Below are 14,014 nucleotides of genomic sequence, written 5' to 3' on the forward strand. Positions count from 1 at the left end.
AGTATCTTCACAGTCTGTCTGGACGCTCCCCTGCCAAGAGTGTCTGATGTCATGTACCACACCCGAGCTGCAGTTCAGATGCTGCATGGAGGGGGCAGCATGTGGAACAGTGGAAATTGCTGGTTTGACAAAACACTGTAGGTTAGACCTATAAACAATGATGGATTTATCAAAATAACAAGGTTTTTTTATGTATGGACCCTCATGTGGAAATAAAGGCTAGGCATTGATATTGGTTGAGATCCATGGCAAAGAACATTGAGGAGGCCAAACAAAACATGAATATGTGAGAAACTGAGCGATTCCACTCAACTGCAAACCTCATAAAATTAAAGGCATCCCTCAACTCAAAGAATTTCTGTCTGTGTAGCATTTAATACACTAGAGTTTAAAAATACAAAAATGAGCAATATTTAATTTAAGTTTGTATTTTGTAATAAACAACATGGCACTATTGTTGACTAAGGAAACCTCTAACTATCGTTTGTATTTCAGTCTGCACCCAAGAGGGGTTTCATATGCTGTGTGTTCCTTGCAAATAAGGCCAAATATATAGATGAGCAAATCTTTGAAGCCACAATTCATAATTACTGGTGCTCTTTTCTTTCTTGCAATATGGTTCATGACTTGGAAATGTGTCAATGTGTTCTCCAATTTTGGCAAAGATTTCCCAAAGCTGCAGAAGATGAGCCCTGATGCCTTTATTCAGAAGGCTCTCCAGATGGCATACTACAGGTAAACCTCACTATTTTGTCTATTTACTCCTTTAATATTTTAGTTTGTTTTGATGCTAATGATCAGATATTGTGATGTAAATAATTTACTGAATTTCAGAAATTACAAGCGCTACTGTCCTACCTATGAGAGCGCATCCCTCCGCATGTTCAGACTGGGTCGAACGGACACATTCGCTCAACCGCCATTGACTCGGCCAGATTCGTGAAGGCCATGGATGACCCGATCAAACAGGTGTGGTCACGTCTAGTAGACACTTGAGTTGAATTCACATTCACAGTTTGACTATCAATGCATCAATAAAGTCTTCATAATCATTCTAAATTTATTTGTTGTAAAGTTTGTCTGTAGTGGCGTTATTCAAATTGATCGGACATAGAAGAAATAACATTACAGCAACAATGTCATTTTGATTGACAGAACAAAGAGAAAGTGGCTCTGCTTGAAAAAGCTATCAAAGCACACAGAGCATACACAGCATGGTGAATACACACTAAGGGTTTTAAGTTCATCATCATCATTTTGTTACTGCAATAAGTATGTTGTGTCAGTCACTATGAATTTGCTCTAAAGCTGTTCCACATTCTTTATCCCATGAGTGTCATTTTTATTTGCATAGCAGTTTTCACAACATGCATCATTTCAAAGCAGCTTTACAGAAAACGATGCTGTCATGTCTATAATGTCTTGAAGTCCTCATGTGTGTATGTGCAGGCGATCCATGGTCAAGCCATCGACATGCATTTGCTCGGGCTGAAAATGCAAGCTATTGAAGACCTTTCTGCCTTGCCAGAGATATTTATGGACACATCATATGCAGTGGCACTGCATTACAACCTCTCCACCAGCCAGGTACTGACAAACTGAGCTCTCATTGTAAGCACTTTGAGTATTAGAACTGTTAGAGGTAACGACTTGAGACTGAGGTATATTTAAATAACAAAACAAACTCTTTGAATTGTGTCTAGCATGAAAGGTTATATGCAAAGTGAAAGTACTGTACCTTTAACTGGACACAGACTTTTTGGTAACAGTGATGTGTCTAGTCTAGTGGATGTTGCAGTTAAAGAAATAGTTCACCCAAAAATAAAAATTCACTCATCATTTACTCACCCTTTATGCCATCCCAGATGTGTATGACTTTCTTTCTTCAGCAGAATACAAACAAAGATTTTTAGAAAAATATTTCAGCTCTGTAGGTCCATACAATGCAATTGATTTGTGGCCAGAACTTTGATGGTCCAAAAAGCATATAAAGGCAGCAAAAAAGTAATCCATATGACTCCAGTGGTTAAATCTATGTCTTTAGAAACAATATGATAGATGTGGGTGTGAAACAGATATATTTAAGTCCTTTTTTTTACTATAAATCTCCACTTTCACTTTCACATCCTAAAAGTGAAAGTGGAGATTTAAAGTAGAAAAGGCTTCAAAGTTCTGGCCACCATTCATTTGTATTGTATGGACCTAAAGAGCTGAGATATTCTTCTAAAAATTTTAGTTTGTGTTCTGCAAAATAAAGATAGTCATACACATGTGGGATGGCATAAGAGTGAGTAAATGATGAGAGAATTTTCTTTTTTGGGTGAACTATCCATTTAAGCACACCTCTAAGACATAACATAAGTTCACAGATTTCTTAACTGAGCTTAGGTTTTACACCAGTATGACTGGACAGTATGTGAAGAAAAGCAAGATGGGAGCTGCTATTTTAGGGAACCATGTTACCAATGAGGTAAGAGAAGATAATACAATTATAATGATCACACAAGACGTATCTATGCAAATTTTCTTTGAATCCTCTCCATCTGCAATTACAGTACAAGATTCTGCTTTATGGCAGAAAGCAAAAGCAGATAACTACGGCTAGGTTCCATCGTGGATTTGTCTTAAAAGTGAGTTCTATTCTATTCTGTTTTGTTGTGTCATGTTCTGTTAGATACTGATCAGCTCTTTACGGTATCCTCGTCCACATTTATGATGGAATTCTGTAAAGAGGTAACTTGTTTGAGCTGAAGCGTTAAATCTTAAGAATGTAACTTTTTTGGTGTCAAAACGCATTCTTATCCCAGCTTAAAATGCAGAGACAACTATAAGTAAGCTATTCATATGTCAATTTCATATGTTAACTCGAAAACTGTAAACATTGTGACTTTGTGGCGAAAAAAAAAAATTCCTGTGTTTCCTTTGAGGACCCTGCTTTGACCCCACCCAACAACATTACTCAACTAATGGAGTGAGTTGGGAGTGGGACTGTCTGACTTTTTGAACAACAGCAGATGAGGGGCGTATTCGGAAAGCTGTTTTGGAAACATTTTTTATTTTTGCAATTCTGTTTGTTGGCACTAGTGTTTCAGAAATTACATACTTCAGCTTTAAGAGAAAATTCCAAATGGTTTTGGAATAAAACCATTCGGTTTCTCCAAGTTTGTCTCTTATTTCAAAGTTCCAAAGCACTGCAGAACTGTTAAAAGGCAAGCATTTTCAAATTTACCTATAAAAGTTTGGTCATGCAATAATTATATTGTAAAACTCACTTTTACCAGTTGACAGTAATGAAATGACCAGTGAATCATATAACTCTGAGTCTGTTTCTTGTAGGTGTGCATAGCCAGGTTGAACACTGAGTCTTCACCAGACTCTCTTGTCATTCAAGACCTGGTTCATGGAGAGGGTCAAGCTGTTGATGTTGGGGACACTGTTGAGGTGGCTTTTTCTGGATGGCTTTTACAGAACCATTCTCTAGGACAGGTGTGACCATTTTCATATCTTTATAACTGTCATAGTTGTATATCATATGTTACACTGTAAAAAATGTCTGTATTTTTAATGGTAAAAGATTGTAAAAATTCTACAGAAATAAAATGTTAATTGATTAACGAATATTAACTGTAAAATATACAGTACATTTTTGTAATATATTTTAAGACAATACAGTAGTTTTTACAATAAAATGATGTAAATTAAAAAATTTTGATGTAAAAAGTATGATTTTCCTGTATGATTAATGGTAAAAAATTTACATTTATGTTTAACGAGTGTACATGTACTTTTTACATTAAATTATTGTTAAAATTACAGTAAAAAACAATAATAGGGCATTCCCACAACACCCTGCATGCCCCATCATATTTCATTATATTTTATGGGAATAGAAATGTTTCTTCTTATTTTTAATATCAGTTATGTGCATGTTTGCGTAATGTAGTTTAATGTTTACTGTATTATTTAAATTTCACATGTGTTACCCTGATGGTGTTTAGTGTTTGTGAGTGACACTGGATGCTGTCTCTACATGTTTATTGGTCATTGCTCCTGGAAGAGCCACTGTTGGTGACTTCATGTCATCATGTGCTCTTCTGTCATTTTTACGGTGATTAACAATACCTTTTAAAGTAAAAAGCTGATTTTTACAGTTTCAAAATATCAAGTTTATGACATTTTATTTACTGTAAATTTTTACAGTGCCATCGTGGTCATGTAAATTATAACAGTTTTAAACTGTAAAATTTACAGGTTGTTCTGAAAAGTTGTTTACATTTTTACTGTATGTTTTACATAATTATTCTGGCAACCACAGGATTTTTTTACAGTGAATACAGTGTTGGGTGTAACTGGATTACAAAGTAATTTGTTACTGTAATCTTACTTTTAGGCAGAGTAATGCATTATATTTTAAATTATTGTAATCAGATTACAGTTACTGACTTTCCAAGAAAGTAATTACTTTTCAGTACATTACTTGGGTTACAAATATTTAAAAAATATTATTTGTGTAATACATAAATTATGTTCGTCTCTGCGTTTCTGTGACAACTGAAGGGTGTGAACAAGGAGAAAATGGACATTATTTAGTGTTATAGAAAGTAACATAAAAGTAATGAAATTAGTAATGTGACTACTTTTTCAATTTATTAATCAGTAAAGTAATCTGATTACAATTTTTAGCAAAGTAGTTACTAATTTGTAGTGGATTACTTTTTATATAACTTACCCAACTCTGGTTATATGTATATACAGGTATCTATCATATACAGCAAGCTTCAGATGAGCTTTTCATTTAAAGGGACACTTTTGTACATTATGGTCATTATGTCAATCAAGATCCTAATGTCAAAAAAAAATAATTTGATTTGTTTGACTCAAGATCTCAGAATGGAATAAAAGACAGTAAGATGAAATATTATTCTAGAGAGGTGGCCTCTAGATACAGACTGTAATTCACAAAAAACCTCCATGCTTAGTGAAATCACTGCTTTTTTGGGCTAATATGCATTTTATTGCACAGTATGGTCTTTTTTATTTTAAGGAAATATCCTTGTTTTTTTAATCCATCTGTATTTATAGTTGACCACAAGTAGCACAGTGCACATCCTTGTTGATTAGTCACAGCTCAATATAAGTCATGTCAATTCACTGGCATTTTGAAGGAGTCCCTCAGGCATATTTACTGTGCAGCTGGAGATCTTTAAATGTGAAAAATCAGTGTCTCTGTCTGTTTTTCAGATATTTGATTCCAATCTTGGCAAAGAAAAGCTGCGGTGAGTAAAGCTTGAAGCAGGCAAAGCTCTGAAGGTGAGCAGCTCTTTGGTATGGCTTTAATATTTTGTGGTGGTTTGCAGGAGCTTGACGGTTGTCGTGGTTCTGTCTGCTGTTGTGCAATTGTGCTGTTGTAAGATTGGATTTTTGTACAGGGCTGCGAAGAGGGGATGCTTGGTATGCAGAAAGGAGGTCGATGTCTCATTATTGTCCCTCCTATCATGGGTTTTGCATCAAACGGTGTCCCTAACCATGTGCCACCCACCAGCACTCTGGTCTTTGATGTGGAGATCCATCGGGACTTACTGTGTAACTAATATACAAGAAAATCATCTCTAGTCTTTCCCTCACACTCTTTTTATTTATTTTTTAATCCATGTATCTATCTACATGAAGGAAAAATTCTCCAAAGACCGACATACTGGGGAATTAGGTGACACCTTTAGTACATCTCCAGGCCCCAGTCCAGACACTCTGACTGAAGAGAGCACCACACAATTGGTCACAACTGACACAAATGAGTCGGGGTGTGTAGAGACCTAGCATAATTGCTGCATTTAATCCACTGTTTTTGCATTGATTAACTTCAGAGTGATTAACTCCAATTGCTGATGAGGTAAATAAAGATATAATCACATATTTAAAGGTCAAGTAATAATGGGGAGTTTGTGATAAGGGAGGTTTAATTAAGTGGGTCTAGTTCTACACATCTTTAAGCTGATTCTTGCTAATTTATACAAGTTATTGATCATGTGTTTTCAGAGATCAAGCTCCTAAGTGGAAGGTGGAATCTATACGTGAATGTCTGAAGGTGAGTAATATACTTTATTAGAAGAACTAAAAACAGACTCCATGTGCCAAGAGGCTGAAATGATGAAACTTTTTTCTTCCTCTCGATTGTAGAATCCAAATGTTTTCTCAACATTTTATTCAGTAGCATGTAACTTTTGGAAAGTTGACATGTCCTTTGGTGTGAAATACTACACTACACCAACTGTTTTAAACAGCATTTTGCTCATTCTTGTTTATTATACACACAGTTGTTCTGTAATTGGGAAATTATATTGAATTTTATAACTTTGAATAAGTATTTGTCATATCATTGTCCATTTACTGTAAAATAAACTTGCAAAGGCAAAAAGGCGATTAAAATTGTGAAAAACTTAGAGATAATTCACCCAAAAATGAAAATTCTCTCATCATTTACTCACCCTCATGCCACCCCAGATGTGTTTGACTTCCTTTCTGCAGCAGAACACAAATGAAGATTTCTAAAATAATTTCTCGGCTCTTTTGGTCCATACAATGCAAGTGAATGGTGCCAGAATTGTGTGTAAAGCTATGTGAATCTCCAAAAATCACAAGTCAGCATAAAAGTAACCCATATTACCCCCGTGGTTAAATCTATGTCTTCAGAAGCGATTTGATTTGTGTGCAGGGGCGGACTGGCTATCGGGAGAACCGGGACTTTTCCCGGTGGACCGGCCGTGAAACGGGGCCGAAAGGGCTGCGATAAGCTGAAATGGGTCACTGCGTTGTGCAGAACGGGCCACAAAACGGCACCACGATATGCCAAAGGGAGCAGCGATATGCAGAAAAGGACAGCGATCAATATTTAAGTCCTTTTTTTTTACTATAAATATCCACTTTCACATTCTAAAATTGAAAGTGGCGATGTATAGTAAAAAAGGATTTAAATATTGATCTGTTTCTCTCACCCAAAGTGATTGCATCACTTCAGAAGACATATATCAAACCACTGGATTCATATGAATTACTTTTATGCTGCCTTTATGTAATTTTTGGAGCTTCAAGTGTCTGGTCACCATTCACTTGCACTGTATGAACCTAGAGAGCTGAGATATTCTTCTTAAAATCTTTGTTCTGCAGAAGAAAGTCAATCTGGGATGGCATGAAGGGTTGTTAAATGAGAGAATTTTCATTTTTGGGTAAACTATCCCTTAATTCTCTCATTTACAAGCCTGATGAATCAGTCTTGTCTTACTGATTTCTATTTTTCCTCTGTAGAGTGTCACATTGCAACTCCTCTCAGAACCCTGGGAGCTTGAATCTGACATAGATGAAGAGGAGCTGTACCTTTCTACTGAAGAAGTGTTTTAAACTGGATGAAATGCAGAAGGAAAAAAATGAAAGCAGTAAAAGAGGCCAAAAGGTACATCAAAGCATTCTGCTGAACATAAACTGACCGCACTGTGTAGTGTCAGCACTCGTTTAAATCGTACGTTTTGGTATAGTGGTCCCACTATTTTTTCAAGCAGGTCAAAACAGGACTGATATTTAGAAGAGAATCGTTGGAACCACAGATAACTTGGGTTTTGGTGAAAGTTGTCAGATTTCTAATCTTTGTAAAGTTTATTGCAATGAAAAAAAAATCTGTGTTTGTATATTTGGCTTAGGCAAAATGTAAGCTTAAAACATCTAGCTTTGATGACCAATATTGATTTATGATTATGTACATGGTACAAGACAGGTACAAGTAAATGGAAAAAAAAAGGTGACATAATTGGTAAACATGTAATAATATATGTAATTTAATATTTTGAAATAAATGTGTATGTACAAGGTAGTTCTTCTCATTTTTACCAGGACACATTATCTAGCAGGTTTATTTTGCATAAGTCAGACAGTAGTGATAACCCACATTCTCCTACACGTATCAGGAATATGTGAATAACAAAGGGAAATACAGTATGTAATGGCTTCACAATGAATTTAACATTGAGATTCAATCTCACTTGGGGGGTCACAGAGAAAGTGGTGTGTGTATGACCAAAATGCCCATAATGTCTACAAGTTCCTAGAAAGAGAAATAAAAAGGTTATACTAACTCCTGCTACTAAAATTTGAAAGACTTTTTGGTTCATACACTGCCATGTATTTAGGATTGCACATTCTACTTAAATTCAAACAGCGTTCCTATTTTTTCTTAAATGGGAGATGCAAGACATGAAGGAAATTGACTGGTCCATAAAACATAGCTGTATTTTGTAATTTTCAGATGTATACAGTAGATGTGATTTTTCATGCTGATAAACACTATTTCAAGAAAATGTAATATTGTTTTATTTACAGACATGTGGGCAGATTGAGTTATTTTATGTTCTATACAGAAGCAACTTGAAATGCATACTTGCACATACAGTAAGAGCACTTGGATGAAGACAGATTCAGATTGATGTAAGAACAGGGTATTTGTGTAATATTTTTCACTAAATATGATCACTAATGTCACTGAAGCTGTACGGATGACACAATGTAAAAAGGGAAGTGCTTTTGTCAGGTTGAGTCCTTTGAGTGTTATATAGCAACATACAATGTCTTCAGAAAGATTTCACCTTCTGCCTATCTACCTATTACCTCCTATTCTGTCAAACCAAATGGGGGTTTTACCACTGATCTCCACTACTGTAAAAGTCTCTAGATTCTAGAAGTCTCTATAATGTTAAAATCAAAATTTTAGATGTCTTCGAAATTTATACTAAAAATAAAAATCTGACAATTACTTTAATAACAACCAAGTTTGGTCAAGGTATTAAAATACTTTCTGATGCCACTGTACTGTAATGGTGGAGGTTGGTCCTATTGTACCATGCTGACACCAGAAAAACTTGGTAGGGCGAAGGGAAGTGTGTAGTTATAGATTTAGCTCTACTAGAACATGCAGCTAATTAAAATGTAGTTAAAAAAAAAAAAAAAAGAGTAGATTTCAAATACTTTCCTGCTTTTAGTTGAATTGAATGTCTATGGCTTTGTTTTAAATGAAAACAATTTAACTAGACTTTATGCTAGTGGATACATTTCTTGCTCTATGCACCTTTTCCCAGAACGTGATAGTGGTCCATGATATATAACGGAAGCCACGATTCATGGTGCCGCCCTGTGGTTGTTAAGGAAAACTGTGAGTTCCTCTTTGATTGGCTAGTTGTAATTGGAGAGTATGAGAAAATCCAGTAACTTTTAAAATGCTTGAAGTTTCACACATCACAATTTCATGCAGCAAATGGGAGGAAGGAACAACATCAATGAATGAGGTGTAGACCATGGAAGGACGTTGTGGAAGCTCCGCAGCTTCAGCCATGGTAAAGGCGAACACGTTGAGATATAGAACTACGACACAGAGGACAGGACTGCAGGGCATCGCTGCAGGTCTGGCAACAGCACACATGCCCGCATGGCAGGAATATCATCTGTGACTATACAGAGCAGGAAAGGAAATATTGTTACATATAACTCCGTGCTTAAAAGATAAAATATAACACTTACAAGAATTTGTACGAATCCTGTGTTTGAAAGTATATAGTTTGAGATGTAAAACACCTGCACCTTTCTCTGAACAGATGAATAGGTAACTTATTAGTTAAAGGTGTACTCCTCTCAGTCTTAAAGGGATAGTTTACCCTAAAAAGAAATTGTCATCATTCATTCATTCTCATGTTGTTCCAAACTTGTATGACTTTCTTCCTTCCGTGGAACACAAAATGTGATGTCAGGCAGAACGTTGGTCTCAGTCATCATTCACTTTGTGACGGAGGCTTACATTCTGCCTAACATCTCCTTTTGTGCTCTACGGAAGAAAGAAAGTCAAATGGGTTGTGAAAAACATGAGGGATAGTAAATGATGACAGAATTTTCATTTTTGGACAAACTTTCCCTTTAACATCTTCCTGTTTGTGGCTTAGTGTCATGCCACGCTGTGAAGTGAATCTCGGGTTCCAAGGAAATACTAGTAACATTTTGAAATGTTGGTGAGTGCCTTACTTCATGTTCCATGCACACCACACATTCAGAGCTGCTGGGTCCATCAGGATTGGGGGATGTGGGGGTCAGTGGAGGAGTGAGATGCTGCTGCACTGGGGCACTAGGAGTGGTTGGACCAGTTTCCTGTACCTCTCTGGCTGCTTTAGGGAATGCTGAAGGGAAAAACATGTTACGATTCCCTCAACCACAAATTAATAAAATGGATTTAAATAATACAAGTTAAGCTATTTTAATATATAGCAAGATTTACTGAACATTTGAGCAGAAGTCATAATGTCACCTAATCAAAAAATTAAATGTCTTCAAAAGAAGAAAATATAGGTTCTTACGGTCAGACAGAGTGCGTTCTCTGGCCCAGTGGAGAAGAGCTTTCTGAACACCAACCTCATTGATTCCCAGCTGTTAAAAAACACAAAAAATAAAAAGTTAAAGAAAAATTATTCCAAAACACGTGGCAGTTTCCTACAGAATTAAGCTCTTGCATTATATTATCAATATAATTATAATAGTAAATTGGTAACTATTTTATATTCTATTATTTATTATATTAATACATATATATTAGTACAATTTTTATGTTTAAGTTTATTAAATGACAAAACATTTATTGCAAAAGTTTATCTGTATCTATGTTGTCATATGAACATTGAAAACACTGATTCATTTAGTCAAGGATTCATCACATTGTGCACTTAGGGATGAGACCCACTTTTACCTCATCATTTTATGGAACCCAGTCAACTTTAATATTATATCATTGTAATATAATACTAAATTATAATAATCATAATAATGGCATTAAAAAATTACAGAAATACACTCACTGAGCACTTTATTAGGAACACTATGGTCCTAATAAAGTGCCCGACGTGGTCTTCTGCTGTTGTAGCCCATCTGCCTCAAGGTTCGACATGTTATGCATTCTGAGATGCTATTCTGCTCACTACAATTGTACAGAGTGATTATCCGAGTTACCGTAGCCTTTCTGTCAGCTCATACCAGTCTGGCCATTCTCTGCTGACCTCTCTCTCATCAACAAGGTATTTCCGTCTGCAGTACTGCCAACAATTATGCCATGGTCAAAATAGTGAGATCACATTTTTTCACCATTCTGATGATTGATGTGAACATTAACTCAATCTCCTGATCCATATCTGCTTGATTTTATGCACTGAACTGCTGCCACACGATTGGCTGTTTAGATAATCGATAAATAAACAGGTGTATAGGGGTTCCTAATAAAGTGCTACTGAGTATTACAACTGTATTATAATAACTTATAATAACTATATTAAAATGATTATTGTACAAGTAATATTTCTCCAATAACTTCTTAACTTGTACGCGGCATTGCTATGGGATCTGGTTAAACCCTCAAACCTTTAGTTTGGCAGAAAACTCCAGGAACTTTCTCGAATATGGTGAAATTCTCTCAACTCATCTCAGTCCACAAAAACGAGGTGTCATAGGTTTGTTTTCGATTTGTATAGCAATCCATATAAGGTCATATCTTGATTTCAGATTTATTTCAATGGATCGTTTAGCCCTACACAATGCAATAAATATGCAAGTACTGCAAGCTCACAACTTGGGTATCATTCTTTTGCCGTGGTACTGGAGATACAGTATTGGTGGTGCAAGGCTGCTGAAAAAGTAGTGCAGGAAACACTGACATGCAGATAAACAAAACATTGGAGGGGATGGACCTTGCTGAGGTCTTTGGTGGTCATGTGTCGCAAGGCCTCAGCAGTGATTCGGTGGTGAGCTATGATTGGCAGATAGTGTTGAGCAGAGAGTTTGCAAAGCAGATTTCCAAGATCCCTATCCACAGCCGCCTCCTGAGAAAAAGAGGGGAGGACAGTAGAGTATAATTGATATTGTGCCTCAAACACAGGAACTAGGCCTGTTGAAGAACAGATTGGAGCAGCTCGGACCTGCATACGCAGAGACAGCGGTTTGGCATCCAGGAGTCTTTGGTATTGGATCATCCAGTAGTTTTGCTGATTGGATTCACTCTTCTGCTCCATCTCCATCTAAATAGCAGAGAAACAACACAAGTTACACAAAAGTTGTAAACAAATTAAAAACTATGAATCAGGTTGTATTTTTTTTTTATCAGGTTGTTCACCAACTGATTCAGTTTACAGTGTCTCCTATGACAATTTTAGGTATCTGGTCCAGAAACACATAAACATTGATGTGTCAGTCACTCACCAGAACCAGCCTGAGCTCCTCCTCTCTCTGGTCCTTCTGTTTTAATAACTGCTGCAGCAGGTCAGTCAGAGCTGTCCTCTGCTCGGCGAGAACCTCCTACCACAGCACACATACACATTGAAAATACACAAGTGTACACAGACACACACATACATACAGTATTCATACTCCCTGTAAGAATGCAGGACTCATCAGACAGTGTGATAGTGCTGTGTTGTCACTATATCTTACATTCACTGACCTTGTACATGTGTTTTTATGTCTCGCAAACTAAAAAAAATGGTTTTCTGATATTAACTGAATATTGTTGTTGCAAATTGTGCTGATTTAACCAAGGTAAATAATTATCTAGCTGGCTGACACAGATGAAGTCAAAATTGTAAGTACTGGAAGTTTTAGAAAGAACAGGTTGAAAATTACAAACCATGTTATTTTTTTTTCAACAAAAGTTTTTATGAATTTATAGCTGTCATGGAGTTACATAACATCTGTATAATTTCCAGCCATTATTGCAAATTAAAACCCCACTAATTACTAATAAATGAATTACTAACTAACAAATTTATTATTAAATAATAAAGCCCATATTTATAATGCACTGTAAAGGTATTATAAAGCATTAGTAATGGCTCATAATATGCCTTATAACTTCTGATAAATAATTGTAATCACAATTATAATACATTATAATACTTACCTATTCATAGTTTTACATTAGAGCATAATGCATTATAACGATCAACATAAATTTTATCTGCAGAAGTTGTAATGTATTATATAAATGTGTATTATTGTCACGGATCCTTCTGACCCACCTACCAATTTCACTCAACCCTCACTCTCCTGAGTACTGATCACCCACACCTGCCTCCAATCATTGCATCAATCAACCCCTCTATATAAACCTTAATCCCCTTCCATTCTGTGTCTGGTCTCAACTTCGTGTACAGACTCACTTACCTGTATCTCCAGCGTTAAACACCATCACGATTCCTCTCCTTTCCAGCGACTCTTCTACTCCAAACATTTCCTCTCCAGCAACAGTGTCCATCTCCTCAACGCAAGCTTCGTTGTTGCACACCCTCCACCTCAAGGAAAGTCACCATCTCTATCAGCATTAGTCTTCATCACGTAAACTATCACCACTGCATCCCAGTACTGTCACATCTTCACTTACCTGCTGTCTTTGTTTTATGTCAATAAATACCTGCTTGGGTTCAAACATCATCCTCGAGTCTGAGTATACTTTACAGAAGATCAGACTGACAAGAATCATGAACCCAGCAGATCCGGATCCCATCCAGGAGCTGGTTGACACACTACGGCGTGCACTCACTCAATCCGTCAATCCCTCTGTTTCACCTGCTCCCAGCACTTCCACAATTTCTTCACCGGTCTACTCCGCCAGTCCCGTGGTCAATCCAGCGCCCTTCTCAAGATCGGAGGAGGACTGCGGTGGTTTCCTACTCCAATGTTCGCTCGCCCTTGAGATGCAGCCGCATCGATTCCCCACTGAGTGGTCGAAGGTGGCCTATATCATCTCCTTGCTGTCTGGAAGAGCACTTCAATGGGCCAATTCACTCTGGGAACATAAAAGTCCAGTAATACAGTCTCTTGATAGCTTCGTTCAGCACTTTAAGGAGGTGTTTGGAAGTTCTGAGAGTGACACATCAGCTGCTGAACAGCTTCTCAAACTTCGTCAAGGTCAGTCCTCTATTAATGACTATGCTCTAAATTCCGTACTCTG

The 14,014-nt window shown here is 36.7% G+C and overlaps 2 protein-coding genes across 10 annotated transcripts in view; one reads left to right on the forward strand and one right to left on the reverse strand.

Moving 5' to 3' along the window:
* fkbp15a (FKBP prolyl isomerase family member 15a) lies at positions 1–8,111 on the forward strand. 6 transcript variants are annotated; one of them, XM_051657528.1, is made up of 11 exons: positions 1–735; positions 835–969; positions 1,450–1,587; positions 2,389–2,470; positions 2,556–2,630; positions 3,337–3,486; positions 5,242–5,276; positions 5,430–5,583; positions 5,671–5,801; positions 6,037–6,085; positions 7,303–8,111. In XM_051657528.1, the coding sequence occupies exons 3-11, from the start codon at positions 1,550–1,552 to the stop codon at positions 7,393–7,395; spliced, it is 807 nt and encodes a 268-aa protein (XP_051513488.1). In that variant the 5' UTR covers positions 1–735; positions 835–969; positions 1,450–1,549; the 3' UTR covers positions 7,396–8,111. The 6 variants fall into 6 exon arrangements, 5 of the variants coding, with proteins under 5 accessions (XP_051513488.1, XP_051513487.1, XP_051513490.1 ...); XM_051657526.1 differs by lacking the exon at positions 2,389–2,470 and having other exon boundaries at positions 21–141; positions 666–735; XR_007893295.1 differs by lacking the exon at positions 2,389–2,470 and having other exon boundaries at positions 5,671–5,890; positions 7,303–7,401.
* LOC127417419 (E3 ubiquitin-protein ligase LRSAM1-like) overlaps positions 7,809–14,014 on the reverse strand; it is a 24,954-nt gene continuing 18,748 nt past the window's right edge. For all 4 annotated transcript variants that reach the window (XM_051657479.1, XM_051657485.1, XM_051657494.1 and 1 more), the window contains 6 exons: positions 12,268–12,363; positions 11,988–12,086; positions 11,760–11,891; positions 10,383–10,452; positions 10,054–10,205; positions 7,809–9,488 (listed from right to left, as the gene is read on the reverse strand). In XM_051657479.1, coding sequence (XP_051513439.1) covers positions 9,366–9,488; positions 10,054–10,205; positions 10,383–10,452; positions 11,760–11,891; positions 11,988–12,086; positions 12,268–12,363 — 672 coding nt within the window. In that variant the 3' untranslated portion in view covers positions 7,809–9,365. The remainder of the gene's footprint in view (positions 9,489–10,053; positions 10,206–10,382; positions 10,453–11,759; positions 11,892–11,987; positions 12,087–12,267; positions 12,364–14,014) is intronic.

The sequence above is a fragment of the Myxocyprinus asiaticus genome, chromosome 3, assembly GCF_019703515.2.
Source record: "Myxocyprinus asiaticus isolate MX2 ecotype Aquarium Trade chromosome 3, UBuf_Myxa_2, whole genome shotgun sequence".
Classification (NCBI taxonomy): domain Eukaryota; kingdom Metazoa; phylum Chordata; class Actinopteri; order Cypriniformes; family Catostomidae; genus Myxocyprinus; species Myxocyprinus asiaticus.

What these genes read in the sequence shown, in the direction of transcription:
- fkbp15a (XM_051657526.1), top strand. Translation starts at nt 949, where the DNA reads ATGGATGACCCGATCAAACAG. An exon ending in ACAACCTCTCCACCAGCCAG is followed by an intron (nt 1,588 to 2,555) that starts GTACTGACAAAC and finishes CTGCAATTACAG; the next exon opens with TACAAGATTCTGCTTTATGG. An exon ending in CTATACGTGAATGTCTGAAG is followed by an intron (nt 6,086 to 7,302) that starts GTGAGTAATATA and finishes TTTCCTCTGTAG; the next exon opens with AGTGTCACATTGCAACTCCT.